The sequence below is a fragment of the Jatropha curcas genome, chromosome 2 (genome assembly GCF_041381405.1).
Source record: "Jatropha curcas cultivar XTBG-Jc1 chromosome 2, XTBG_Jcur_1.0, whole genome shotgun sequence".
In the NCBI taxonomy this organism is placed as follows: domain Eukaryota; kingdom Viridiplantae; phylum Streptophyta; class Magnoliopsida; order Malpighiales; family Euphorbiaceae; genus Jatropha; species Jatropha curcas.
Window position 1 is genome coordinate 33,470,893 of NC_143152.1, and position 14,700 is coordinate 33,485,592.

The following is a 14,700-nucleotide window of genomic DNA, read 5'->3' on the forward strand; positions in this document are numbered from 1 at the left end:
TAGCATTTAAAACAAATTAAATAATGTCTAAATGTGATCTTTATTCTTCGAATCACAAAAATAAATCATATACTACTACTTACTAATTAATTTAAACATCATAATCCTGATTAAGCTATAACTTAAAAATTGTATTATGTTGTCTTTATTTTTTATAATTCGTTTGTTTGTATATATATATATTCCATGATCACCAATTTAATTTTCAACACTATAGGTAAGGATGAATAGGATGTGTGGGACCACGCGTAGAGGAAAATTTTAATGGACCGGCTAATAACATTCATGGTGATTTATTAAGATACCTTTGCTAGTATTTAAAAAAAAAAAAAAAACCGTTCTGGTAGGTCCAAAACCATTATTAAAGGACGAGTCAGAGATTTTGTAACTCAATAAGAAAAAAAAAAAAAAAAAAAAAAGGAAGTCAATTCTTCATTCTGTTCTGTTGATCAAACAGCATTAATTTATTTTTGTTACTTATGAATTAAATTACATTACACGTTAGCTTCGCTAATAGCTGACCTAACTTTGTTTTTTTTTTTTTAAATATTAGCACCATTAATTTTATTTGTAAAATTACATGTATTAGATATTCCAATTTATAAATTACATTTATCTAATTAATAAAATTGTAAAAATCAATAATTTATATTAAAAAAATATGTAAAATATCAAATTTGCCACACATCAAATTGTCATTGTACAAATATATTAAGCATCAATATTTTTTATTCATTGAAAAATTCAAGGAACCACAATAATACAGTGAAACATATATACAATATAGACAACTCTTATATTAAATAATCGAATTGGTAAAATTTTTATGAACAGTAAGAAATATTTATAAAAATGTTTAGTTTGACTTATAAGTAAAGAAAAAAAAAAAAACAGGTAATATTCCCTCATGATTTTCTTTATCTATGTTGAAAATAGCCTTTGACAAAAAGAAATTATATTACCTACCCTCAAAAAAGACAAAAAAAAAAAAAAAATATTACCTAAGGATTTTGAAAATTACCAACATTACTCTAATTTTAATCAACATTAGATTTTATGACAAATTATATTATGTTTAAATATTTATTTATTTTTTTGAAATAGATTCAAATATTTATTTAGCCAAACAATAATATACTTTTAAAATTTCACAAAAAAAAAAAAAAAAAAAATCCAAAACCTTATCCATGCCGCACCGTTTCACTAAGATCTCTCATTAATAGTAGTAATAACTGCAGTAAGTCGGTAACTTATAGCATTCCTCTAAGTAGAGGTGGTGAATTCTAATTCGACCATGGACCATAATTATATATATATATATATATATATACACACTACTTTTAAGAAAAAACAAGAAAAAGAAAAAGCAAAAGAAAAAACATGCAGAAGAAGAAGATAAGAGAAGGAAGAAACAAGGAAGTCAAGAAGCAACAATTGTCCAAAAATTTTTAAATTTAATTTAAATGAGAAAATATGGTGAGATTTATATATTTGCTGGGTCAGGGATCTTATATTTGCTGGTGACGTAACCAGGGGGAGAGAGAGAGAGAGAGAGAGAGAATGTATGTAGCCTGAGGAAGATATTGCCATTTTTCGTTGATTCATAACAATTCCTTTCAATTTCAGCTTCTCCATCATTTCTTCCATTTCAATCTGATTCTCTTTATCTTTCCGAGAAAGGAAAGGAAAGGAAAGAAAATGAGAACGTCTTTCAGGAAATTGCGAGGATTCGCACTTCGACATGGTGACCACAAGGACCGAAGAGAATATCGCCCTTTGACTTTGTTCAACGAGCTTGATAAGGCTTCTCAGGTACACCTCCATCTCCATGTTTGGTTGCTCAAACGAAAAGAGATTTGAATTTTTTAACAACAGGCATCACCTCTTGTTCTCGCTTTCTTCATTTTCTAGCGAAGCGATTTCTCAGATACCAAACTTGATGTTCGCGTGTCACTCTTTGTTCAGTATAAGCAGGGACCTTGTTAGAGTACAGAATTCTTAGTGCTTGATAAAATTCTTTTCTGTTTTTGAAAAATTTTATTTTGCTTAATCTCTTTTCTATGATTTGTTCAAATAGATAACTTCTAATTTGGTCAGTGCTATGAAAAGTATTGAAATGATTGATTGCTCACTAATTTCGTTGGTTTTGTTTCCTAGGTATAATTGGAAGAGTCATGATTGCTTGCTGTAATTAACCATTATTCAGAACTATTAGCTAGAAGTGTGTTGGTGGCTTATTATTGTATCTAGTGATGATTAAAAATTAATTATCTGTTTTTTGGTCGCTCGCGTTTTGTAGTTCTACTGTACTGACTGCTCAAGCAGTGCCAATAACCTAGCTGATTTTCTTTTTTCTTAGGACATGGAGGACATGAGAGATTGCTATGATAGCTTACTTTCTGCAGCTGCAGCAACTGCTAACAGTGCCTATGGTACTATTTCTATTCTTTGCAGATCAGAATGACTTATCAGAATTACGCTCCTCTTGATGTTTCCCATTTAGCAACATTTTTCTAATTCTTCATTTACACCTTTAGGCCCCATAAAAAAAAAAAAAAAAAAAAAAAAAAAAAAAAAAAAAAGAAAAGAAAAAAGATGTTGCAAACTGCATGCTTTTGTTGCATGCACAAAAGCTCTTACCAACTTATCCTTCTTGATAGATGCCATTTATGCAGCTGTCTGCATAATAATGGGTTACCAATGTTGCTTCGGAATTTTTAGTGAACCTAATAATGGAATTTCATTTGATAGAATATCCTTATATGACAACATTCTGAATATAGAAACAAATGCTATGTCTTAAAAAGCCTAGATTATCAAGTTGTATCTAAAGGCAACACTGGAAAGGCTGTGATTGCATTTTAGCACACCAATTCACTATCATGTAAGGAGAGAGAATGAAAGAGACAGAGGGAGTTCTCCTATTTTGAAGTAAGACCATATGAAATTTAAATATTGTGTATGGGTGTACGTGTCTCCTGGTGGTACCGCTCATGGGATTTTGTAGTTTATGCAAGAATTATTTTGTGCATGAACGAAGGTTAAACAGCTAAGCAAGCTACACAACCATTTAGGGAAACAAAATCAAATTTAGCGGCAAAAAGAAAACCCACAGTTTCTGGCTTTTGAACATATTACATTCTCCATAGTTGTTGTCCTGTTGATAATTGTTAACAAACAACTTCGATGGAGTTTTTGTTTATACCTGCATAAGATACAACTGAAGCCAAAGAGTTGCACAAGATTGGTGACATGATACTAATGTTTGAGTATTTCTCTATGTTGTTTGAAACTAAAATTTTTCTTGCATTTAAATTAGATGTGGAAGCTTGGTCTTTGTGCATGTTGCACCATATGAGTTGGGATGGTAAACCCAATATATTCCTAACATTTCCAATTCTCATATTTTGCATGGTCTTTGTGGTGTTTGCTTTTCCTGAAGACTGATATTTTGATGATTTCTTTCAGTATTAGTTCATATTACATTATTATTTGTTGGTTGGAAACTCTTTCATTATGTTTAAATATCTAGCACCTGAATGGAATAGAAACAAAGGATTCATATAGCCGTTTTCAACTTGTTTGGAATTAAAGCATAGTAGTTGTAATTTTTTTTATAGTTCTGCCATTAGTATAATGATATTATGCAATTCAATTGTGCTCAGAATTCTCAGAATCATTGCGTGAAATGGGTGCTTGTCTGCTTGAGAAAACTGCGTTGAATGATGATGAAGAAAGTGGTAAGTTAAATGAAAACTTTTACCAGCATGCTTCTAGTTACCTTTGCTGCGAAGTTTGAAATGCTTTATCCAAGACTTTGGCATCTCAAATGTGGACTGATTTATTTTTCATGATATTACTTCCATAAACTGAAACAGGATAGTGTTAGAAGAGATTTGTTATTGATGGTGATTTGTTGTCCTCTGCAGGTAGGGTATTAATCATGCTGGGAAAAGTGCAGTTTGAACTCCAGAAACTTGTCGATAGCTATGTGAGTTCTTGTCATGAGTGGGCTATTATTTATCATCTAACTTTATGGGGCATAGTAACAAAGTGTGGATTTATATGTTTCAGCGTTCTCACATATTCCAGACGATTACAATTCCATCAGAGTCTCTTCTCAATGAACTTCGAAATGTTGAGGTATGTTTCTGGATTTCTTTGATACTTGTTCCTATAAGTCTATATGAGTTAAAATGGTGTTTGTTCTTTTATAAATCGTCAATCGTGTGACAGTTGTATATGTGGTAATCAAGTGATCATACATTTCTATTTTGTTATGTTCTTTTTTTTTTTTTTTTTCTTTTGTTATTCTTCTTTTTTGGCATTTCTTCAAAATTCTCAGAACTTATGCCTCTGCTTCCTTTTTTTTTTTTTTTACAATCTGGCTAAGGGTTCATCACATGTATTCATTGCTAAGTAAACATTAGAATTTGAGATTAACTATAGAATTGCTGGGACAGCTCAAGAGTGGAAAATATCAATTCTGGATATTAGTTCCTATGGGGAAATTAGTCACTGAGTGGAAATATTTATTAGAAATTCTTTAACATGTGAAATAGTGAGCACAAAAGAAATCTATGCATTTTCTGAAGGCTGGTATGTGTTTGCGATCTTTATTGGCTTGTTTCTTTTAGTTGAAGGAAAGCTATTAAGAGGCAGCATTGGTTGTGAGTGGCTCAGGCAGTGAATGAACTACATTTGGGCTATACTTTTGAGTAAAGAATTGGATCAGTGATTGAAATTTACTTATTCCATTTTTTGAACGTAGTTCCATGTAGTTCTAAAAGAAATGTTGGCATGTTCTCTGGCCTAAGTTTGCCAACAATTATGTTAACTCTTTATGGGTGTTATGGACTCCTTAGACTTTTTGGAAAACCTTATAGGAAATTTTGATGGTTTTGTTATCAAAGTGAAATGTTCAAGCATCTGAAAGTGCTCCTTTTCCCCTTAATTTTTAATTGTTCAAGGCCCACTGGAGTTTGAATGTGTTCTTCTTTGTCTTTCAAAAGCTTTTTTAGAATTTCTATCCTTGGAAACTGCTCCAACTTTTCCTCGTTGCACATATTTTCTCGCTCAAATTAATTTTCAGCTAAGTTTGGTCTTCTCTGCTTATTCAGGAAATGAAGCGACAATGTGATGAGAAAAGGTCCTTACTAACCTTTATAACACCTGCTTAACTCACATACGACACGATCCCCACAATATTCAAGCATAGAATTGATGTAGATATCTTCTCATTCTGTTGTTTGATCTACAGAAGTGTTTATGAGTACATGATAATGAGGCAAAGAGAAAAAGGAAGGGGAAGAAGCGGGAAAGCAGATGGTTTAGCTATGCAGCAGTTACAAACAGCTCATGATGAATATGATGAAGAGGCAACCTTGTTTGTTTTTCGACTGAAATCCCTAAAGCAAGGGCAATCTCGAAGTCTTCTGACACAGGCAGCACGGCACCATGCTGCTCAGGTTCTTCTTCTTGTTCTTACTTTTTTTTGTCCTTACGAACAATTGTTTATATGGCTTCTTCCTGGCTGAAAACAGTTGTGCTTCTTCAAGAAAGCTCTTAAATCCCTTGAATCACTTGAACCACATGTAAAATTAGTCGCTGAACAGCAACATATAGATTACCTCTTTAGTGAACTTGAAGATGATGACGGGGATGACGATGATGATGATGATGATGAAGAGGATGATGATGACAATGTTGACAACGACAATGACACCCATGATGGAACTGATGATGGGGAGCTGAGTTTTGACTATGGACAGATTGATCAGGAGCAAACTGTTTCTACATCAAGAAACTCAATGGAGGTAATAGTTTAGTGTATTGTTGCTAAAGGGAAGCTACCAGGCCTTTGGGTTCATTTATTTCTAATGAACTCTGCACGAATGTGATAATATGCATAATGTGTTATTTTTGATATCGTGGACAAAATTTGAAAAGAAATGTTGCTTAAGTTGATGACCTTTCTCTCTCTCTCTCTCTCTCTCTTTGATGAGTAAAATTTGTAGACTTAAAGTTATTAGCATGCAAATTTAGAATTCTAGGTTTAGCCTTTTAGTCTTACCCTGTTGATATTGAAATTCCAGAGGTTTAAGAAATTTTAGCTTCGTGCAAAGGATGCAATATACTGAATCTTTTAGTCTTAGAATCTTGTATCACATGTCATACAATATATTAAATAAATTTGTAGTAATGAAGTTTTAGCTGAATAAACCTGTGGAGAGCAACAATGAGAAGTAATAACGTTTTTCTTACAGCTACCTTTATCAAGAAGTTAAAAAAAATCCTTTGCTAGCATTTTATATTTGTTGTTTGTGCACGAGTGCCATATTTTTGGGCATGCTTTTCTTTATAGTTCCCAGGTGCATCACCTCTTTAGCGCACACTCTATACAATTTGGGCTTCATCTTACTGTGACATTTTGTGCAGTTGGATATGATGGATGTTACATTTCCCCAAGTTGCAACAGTAGAAGCAGCAAAGGTAAAAAGAAATTGCTGTAATTTTTTTGTGTTTGGTACGGAAAGGGCATTGCAGTTCTGCTCAACAGAGACCTGTCAATGGATATGGATAGGCTGGAACTTTCCTTGTTACCATCCTTGTACTTGAACTGATGGTGACGACGAAATGAATTGCCTTGAAAATCTAATTACAGGTTAAACGAATAATTAAGAAAATAAATAAACTATAATGCATAATTTAAAATAATATCAATCTTTCCTAAGTTTTCTGTGACGAAATAATTTGGAATGGGATTAGTTCATGCACGTATTTATGCATTTATTTACTCTGTCAGACCACTTGATAATATCCTGCACTAAAGCATCTTTTAGCATTGGGGCCTTTCTGCAACATTGAGATTTATGTTTCTGTTGGATTTGCAGGAAAATCAAGATAAAAATGTCAGGAGATCTTTTTCTTTTAGGGGAGAAACTAGAGTAGGCAGTCAATCAGCTCCACTTTTTGCTGAAACTAAACCTGATCCAGCTAAAAGGACAACAGAGATGAGGCCATCATATACAAGAAAGTTCAACACTTATGTACTGCCTACCCCAGTTGATACAAAGTTCTCAAATTCTACTGTTTCGGGCAGTCTAGTTCCTCAAACATTTAACACAAGTTTGAGTAGACGCAATTTGTGGCATTCATCCCCTTTAGAACCACAGAAATATGAAAAACTAATAGGGCATGAGAAATTTCCTTTAACCACTATTAAGAATGCGAAGTCAGTACTTAGGGAAAGCAACAAGACTACTCCTTCCATTCGTCTACCTCCTCCTGTGGCTGAGGGACTCTCAATTTCACGGTCAGATTCCAAGAAAATCAAAAGATATGCCTTTTCCGGTCCCATCACAAGTAAGGCATGGCCTTCCCAACCATTTTCAGCGGAGCCTCCTGGATTGTATTCTGGACCTTTGCAGAAGCCAAGGGTGCAACTGGTATCATCATCTCCTAGGGTGTCTCCAAAATTATCTCCTCCAGCTTCCCCTACTTTTTTGTCGTCGCCTAAAATAAATGAGCTTCATGAGCTTCCTAGGCCCCCATCCAAGTCAGTCTCCAAGTCTACGAGGCCTATGAATTTGGTTGGTCATTCGGCTCCTTTGGTTCACAAAGGTCAAATGCATCATACAGGTACAACATTGGTGCCTAAGGTCGCATCTCCATTGCCTGTGCCTTCTCAGGCTATTACACGCAGTTTCTCCATACCATCCCACAGTCCTCGAGCAATGGAATTGAATAGGCCAGAGGAAACTGCTCAGAATTTGGAGATGGCTGAAGAAATGTCCTCACCTCCTTTGACACCAATATCTTTATCTAACATCCGGCCTTCCTTAACTGTTTCTGAGAATGTCAATCAGACTATTCAAATTAGAGGTAATTCAGTATCTGATACCTTTGTATTTTTATTTTAGTTTCAGATAAGTTATGATCGTTGTAGAGGAGGGTTTTTTTTGGTAATTAAAATGGCTAACTTGCGCATAAGCTAAACACTATACTTTTCACGAATTGTGGTGCTACTAGGGTTGTTCAATGTAAATGAAAATATACTACCTGGGAGGGCTTTGAAAATTGTGTTGTGAGCTGAAACCCATATATAGCCATCCAATCTGAAGAGAAGTCGGCTTTCCTGTTGTTAAAATTCTTTCATCATGCGCATGTGAGTGCGTAAGTGCATGTGAGTGCGTAAGTGCATGTGAGTGCGTGAGTGTATGTGGGTTTACATGTGAAAATCGCAGTTTAGTGTGCTGTCAAGGCAATGTTGCTCTGATTCTTCGTGTTACCCTAATGTGGCTAATTTTGGAATGAAATGGGTGTGATTCCTAAAATACTCAAATAGAAGAAAATGAAAGTAAAACATTAGCAATGTACTACTTAGATAATAAGAGACCATAAATGCATACGATGGCTTGATGACAGATGTAAAAATGCTTTAGTCAAATCTTTATGGCACTGGTTTTGGGCGGGGTAGGGGGATGGTGGGTACTTGTTGATATTATTCTAGAGAATTACCAAAATTGTGTGTTTGAATATAGGGAAGGCACCTATAAAACTTATCATTCTATGTTCATCTTGAATTGGTATTTCTGGGTTGTTATTCCCTTACAAGATTAGAAGAAACTTGTTTGGGGCTTTTGCTCAATATGTTAGATCATCTCTCATTTGTGGGGGATTTAAGAGCAGGCATCTTTGATACGTGCACAAATGTATACACACACAATATGCATGGGCAAATGCACACACAACACGGAAAACCAAGAATTTATCTGTTAACTTTGTAGTCAGTCCTATTCAACTACTTTGTAGCTCTTTTTGTATCTTGGATTATGTAATATTTTTCTGATTCTAAATTACATATTTGTATACAGGTGCAGATTGATTTCATTTCTTGTGGCAATAATTTTGTTCCTAATTCAGCATCAAATTCTAAGATTCTCTCATCATCTGGTACAGTTGCAGATCTGTAAATATACTGCCTATCATTTTGTTTATCATTTTATCTCTCTTAATCCATTTCTTAATTTTTATGATGAGCACCTGGCATCATTTAAATAACTGATTGCCTTGATGTTTCATTAGTGAAGAAATTTTGTACTTTCCCATAATAGCCAAATTCCTTCCCTTTTATTTGAGACCAGTGTTGCGTTGCCTTCTAATTGATCGTTGCCTTCTAATTGATCTTTGATGGTGACAAGTATCATTCTTTGATTCTTATGAAATAAAAAAAAAAAAAAATTAAACTGTCTCCCCCTCTCTTTCCGGTGGGATCCATCCTCATGGCCTATTCCCCTGTAACATAAACGCAGATTCTTATGCATGCCTCTTCTATTGAAGTGTCGATCTCCTCTCAATAAGAGTGTGATCCATTATAAAGCATCTACTTTAGACTCTCATATTAGGAGGTTACCAAGAATGCTGATGGGTTCCATTCCCTTGCATTTGATTGCCCCCTCATCTTCATTTTTCTCAGTTTATGTATTCCTAGTGTTTGGAGCTGACATATTGGCGGGGAGGAGCACAGTTCAAAAAGACTGTTAGAAGGAACAAAATTGTTGGAAGCCTGCCTCGTTAAACTGCAAGCGACAATGTGGATTATGATTATTAGTCATGGTTCAAAGTTGAAATGATAGAGATACCATAACGGCATGTTGTAAATTGTAATCCTCCACTTCAGACAGGCTTGAAGATCTTCAAGAGGCTTACAACTAACACAGTCTCCTCTATCGAGAACTTTTTCATGCATAGAGTTGTTTTGGGTTCATAGAATGTGCTTGTGCTTGTGGTGCTAAGAGTTTAATTTCCAGATTAGTTCTGATCTTGCATGGCAATGACTTTGTGGAAATTGGCTTTGTCCCAGCTAACAAGCGGAGCAGCCTATAGAAGCGGCATAGGATTCTCACCGAGCTTCGGTACTTAGCCTTGACAGTTCCAGACTTTTCTGTCACTAATGAGTTAGCCTGTTTTTGGGAAACTAGTTGTTGCATCAATAATATTCCCCTTGATTATTTTGTTAACCCTGGAAACAAATTTTGATTGAGAAGTATAATTTCTTTGTCAGCTTTGAATGTTTTGTTCATATTTAACCATTTCCAGGCAGGAATAAAGCAGTTACCTCTCTCGTGTATTCAATTTCTATAATTTCTTAATCTTCTAGCGGTTAGATATTTAATCAATAAGCATCTAGAATCTTTAGCCCCAATAATGGATCTAGTTGTGCTTCATTTCTCCAGCAAAACCATTAATCTAAATTAATTAGTGTAATAATTAAGACTAAAGGCATAAATTTTTCCATCCTTTGTTTCTGTGTAAGTAACTGGTGCTCAAAAATCGATCCTCAAGGATTAGGTAATATCTGTATATATATATTCTCTACAATTATAAGACAAAAATAAAAAATACAGCTGGCTGAAAGTGACAGCCAAAACATTAACATAAAGTGGCTCTATTCTTTAGTTAATAAGTCTCTAAGATCCTTCCCCTTCCCATACAAAGAGTGAATATATGGAAGTGGTAAGAACAACATATTCCATCTGGGTGCCATATTAACAGCTTCCTCCTACATCATATCTCACAAATCCCATTAGTTCTGGTCCTTCCAGTCTAGGATTATTCATAAAACTGCATCCAAACAACAAAGCAAAAACCCACATAGACAAAACAGTTAAAAGACATTATAACACAGAGAAGAAAGAAGCTTTAAGTGATTCTGATTAATCAGTCACCTTTCTTCTGAGAACTTAGAGAATGAACCAGATGTAGGAATGGTACCACACAAATCATTATTTGACACATCACTGCACAAACCAATTAATTATGATTATTATTATTATTTTCTTAAACAATAAGGATATTTTGGGGATTAAACAGATAACCTACAGGATCTTTAGGCTTCCAAGTTTGGTAAGTTTCCTCGGTATCCTTCCAGTCAGTCTGTTGCTGTTAAGTCTCCTGCATAGACATTACGTGACCCATCATCCACACCAGGTTCATTATAACACGTTAAAGCTGTTAAGAAACTGACACTATTACCCAATTATTTGACGTTAAAGCTGTTTTCTTTTGAAAAATATTCATTAGAAGAGGAAGAACAGTGCTTACATGAAATTGAGATTGGAGAGCTTAGAGAGGGACGATGGGATAGAGCCAGTGAGATTATTATGGTAAAGATCTAAGCTGATAAGGCTCTTGAGATTTCCAAGCTCCATAGGAATAGCACCCACAAGTTGATTCATGTACAGTTCCCTTTTACAGTAGAAACAAAACCATCTCAGGGTGTTATTAAATGTTGCAGATATATATATTTACACACAGCAATCAGCTCTATCTATCGCTTTCAGGCATGTGAGAAGCTTTATATCAATAACAAATAGTAGTTCCAGTTCTCATGTGCGATTTAAAACCAATATAATTGATTCATGCATGGCAGGTGGAGTAGGTGCTAAGCATAATAAATGTTGTTGTTTTAGTTAAACAAATTGATCAGTTTTTTAATATTCTTCTTAGCCATTTCTGTGTACTTTGTCTGTACCGTTAATGCAAGATTCACTGATTAAAAATTTGCATACTTACAGATATTGAAGGCGCTCGAGTTTCCCCAACTCAGGCACTAGACTGCCCGACAGCTTTGCATTTCCAAGGTCTCTGCATGTACCAAATTATAATACGTAATTAATTACGTAAAATAATATATGATCTTAATAACAAAATATTTCCCTACCTAATGCATACATACAAGCACATGTACGTGTGTAACTAAGGACAATTTTTTTTTTTTTTTAATTTTCTAATAATTATTTATAGTTTAAGAGAATTTAATCTTGGAAGTTAAGAGAGAAATTATAAATACTGTATAGTGAGTATTAATATTTGAATAATTATAGCAAAAATAATTATGCAGAATCTTTGATAAGACAAGAAGTTGTCTTCAAAGGCTTGAGTGACAGGAAAGAAGTAAAAGTACAAAACAAAACAATAACTACAAAACAGAAGTAAACAGACAAGAAAAATAGGAAAAGAGAAAACAAGAAAAGAGAAAAAAGAGAGAGATGTGTAAATGTTTCTTACAATCGGGTGACCCGATTATCACCATCACAGGTAACGTGAAACCAAGTACATGGATCTACCAAGGTTGGATCCCAGCTCTGCAGAACATGTTCCGGGTCTTTCACTGCTGCTCTAAACGCATACAGAGCATCCCCTGTTCATGCATAAATTAAAACACGAAAGAAGATATAGATTAAACCAGAAAATAAGTTCAAAGACAATAACCCAAATAACACAAAAAAAACTCTATTTGTTACCTTCTATGTTTGCATTTATAGGTGCTCCAGTGATTGATAGAAGAACAAGAACGAGGAGATGAAACAAAGTACAAATCGCCATTAGAGAAGTTGAAAAGGTATTTTTAGTTGCTATAGACTATAGAGTCAATATTATGATTATTTGTTCTTTTACGTACAGAGAGAGAGAAAGAGAGAGAAAGAGCTTAAAGATTGGAAGCAATGAATCAACCCTATGTTGGTGGAATTTATAGAGCCCATAAAAAGGATTGCTGGTTTGTTTTGTATGGAGGAAAAACAAAAGAAAAAAGAAAAAAGAAAAATACTAAAAGCAAAACAGTTATCACGCTTGATAATTAAAATAGACTCTATAGCTCGAATAAACATAATACTCCAGCCAACAATACGTTGATTGGAATGCTAAGCAATCTCAATTCTTCTAAATATAAGAACACAAGTTCGAAAGCACACTTTACGACGAGAGCTAAGAATCTTTATATTTTACAGTTTCACCTTTATTTTTAATTTTAGTGAAGATATCTCACCTGTGATATCACGTTTTCATTGTATAATTATTAATCGAATGAAAGTCCATGACTAGTTTTCATCGTTTAGTTGTTGGATGATTTAACCAAAATTTTCCTTACAGCCCTTTTACTGGCTAAAGCAGGTAACTTTGTAAGAAATAAGAATGGAGCAGATTAAAGGAGTGTTGTTCATATAGGACCACTCATGTGATTATGACATTTCCTTCTGCAAATTGAAAAAACGATTATTCCAATATATTAAACAAAATTAAAGATATGAATATGCTCCTGCTGTATCAATTTTCATTCAAAAAGCTTTAAAAAAAAAAAAAAAAACAATGGAAGATGCATATATAAAAACGAAATATTACAAGTGGATAGAGGAGAATATTTGAGACAGAAACTTGTCCATTTCATAGTTTGAAATGTTCCCCAAGCACCATTTAAAAGCTTCAATTTTAATTTCTTGTCTCAGACAGACATATATATATATATATGTACTTTGTTTTTATTTAAGGTAAGCATCTTTGCTGTTGCGATTTTTAAATGGAGATATGGACAACCCTAAAGAACGCAAACAGCCATTCAAATACAAGAACATTACTACTTGGAAATGCGTGGTTTAATATAATATACAAGCCAAATTCGTGATCCCTCTGCCACTACTTGTTCGCATGAAAATATATATATATATTTTTTCCTTGTCTATTTAATTTAAATAATAAAAGATAGGTACTCAGATTCTGCACTAGAGGTCAGTTTAAACGAAGTAGTATTATTCTAGTGAACATATATAAGTCAACTATTATGTGCGTGAAGGAATTCATATTCCAATTATTCCATCTTACGCAACATCTTACTTCCAAACATTTTCTTTTTTATTTGTCTGGGAGGCCAACGAGCTCGGCAACAGTTTTTTATATAACTTTTTTAAATGTCTTGACTAAATTAGAATATTATTTTTATTATTTATAATGTTCGATAATATAGTATTTATTATTTTATTCTTTAACATTTTATGAAACACTTGTTAAATAGTTAAACTAAAATAATTAATTTTACCGAACAAATTCCTAAGACGTAAAACCAAACAAAACATTACAAAACTTACACTAATAAAACATGTATTTCAATAACAAATAGTTGGCCTTTCATACCTTAATTGTAGTAATTAGTTTCAGTTATCATTCTTTTTTTTTTTTTTTTTTTTGTCTTAATTCTAAACCTAATTCATGGTCTTGCAAATACAAACCCTCTCATCGCATTCAAATTTACCTCTAAAATGCACATTTGCCATTTTAGGGACAATTATGGCGGTAATGATGGAATCAATCACTTTAGTTTGTGGGATAAAAGTTGGAAGAGATGGCTATGGCTGGGTTGGATGAGGCCCACTATGAGGTAGAAAGCATGAGTATTGTCATGTGACACTTATCTTTTAAAGCTTGGACTTAATTGAGTAGCAGTAGTGGAAGACGGGTCCATCGTTGATTGGTTTTATGTTGTGTTGAGTCTTTTTTGTTTTTTTAACTTACATTTAATAAAGATTAGTTAAAGAAACGAATCAGATATGATCTGAGTCTTTGTGAGAGATTTTAAATTTAAATTGTTTCCAAGGAAGAAAAAACCAAAATTAAAAGTGGAGACATCACCACCTTTCAGACTTGTAATCAATCTTAGATTAGATTGGATATGTTATTAAGATTAAGATGAGCCTGTTGTCTTCTTTTTCTTCCTTACTCCTTAAAAGGAGTGAATTGACTAAGCCATGCACTAATATTTCTTCTTTTCTACTTTCATTATGGAATTGGAAAAAGTTGGAACAAATGCTTAAAAAGCCTTTTGTTCTTCTTCTTCAAACAGAAAAAAAAAAAAAGCAAAAGATT

The 14,700-nt window shown here is 33.6% G+C and overlaps 2 protein-coding genes across 5 annotated transcripts; one reads left to right on the top strand and one right to left on the bottom strand.

Moving 5' to 3' along the window:
- Positions 1–1,348: 1,348 nt before the first annotated feature.
- LOC105647329 (hydroxyproline-rich glycoprotein family protein) lies at positions 1,349–10,137 on the top strand. 4 transcript variants are annotated; one of them, XR_002285931.3, is made up of 12 exons: positions 1,349–1,812; positions 2,360–2,432; positions 3,666–3,740; positions 3,930–3,991; positions 4,075–4,143; positions 5,121–5,149; positions 5,261–5,468; positions 5,544–5,816; positions 6,439–6,492; positions 6,894–7,884; positions 8,877–8,955; positions 9,479–10,137. XR_002285931.3 is itself a non-coding variant. In XM_012233362.4 (11 exons), exons 1-11 carry the CDS (start codon positions 1,699–1,701, stop codon positions 8,885–8,887), a joined length of 1,959 nt encoding a protein of 652 aa, XP_012088752.1. In that variant the 5' UTR covers positions 1,349–1,698; the 3' UTR covers positions 8,888–10,137. The 4 variants fall into 4 exon arrangements, 1 of the variants encoding a protein (XP_012088752.1); XR_002285932.3 differs by having other exon boundaries at positions 9,494–10,137; XR_002285933.3 differs by having other exon boundaries at positions 9,866–10,137.
- Positions 10,138–10,349: 212 nt separating this feature from the next.
- LOC105647328 (leucine-rich repeat protein 1) lies at positions 10,350–12,589 on the bottom strand. The gene is made up of 7 exons (XM_012233358.4): positions 12,309–12,589; positions 12,073–12,205; positions 11,578–11,649; positions 11,107–11,250; positions 10,885–10,956; positions 10,731–10,802; positions 10,350–10,626 (listed from the first exon to the last, which is right to left on the bottom strand). Exons 1-7 carry the CDS (start codon positions 12,388–12,390, stop codon positions 10,551–10,553), a joined length of 651 nt encoding a protein of 216 aa, XP_012088748.1. The 5' UTR covers positions 12,391–12,589; the 3' UTR covers positions 10,350–10,550.
- Positions 12,590–14,700: the final 2,111 nt, after the last annotated feature.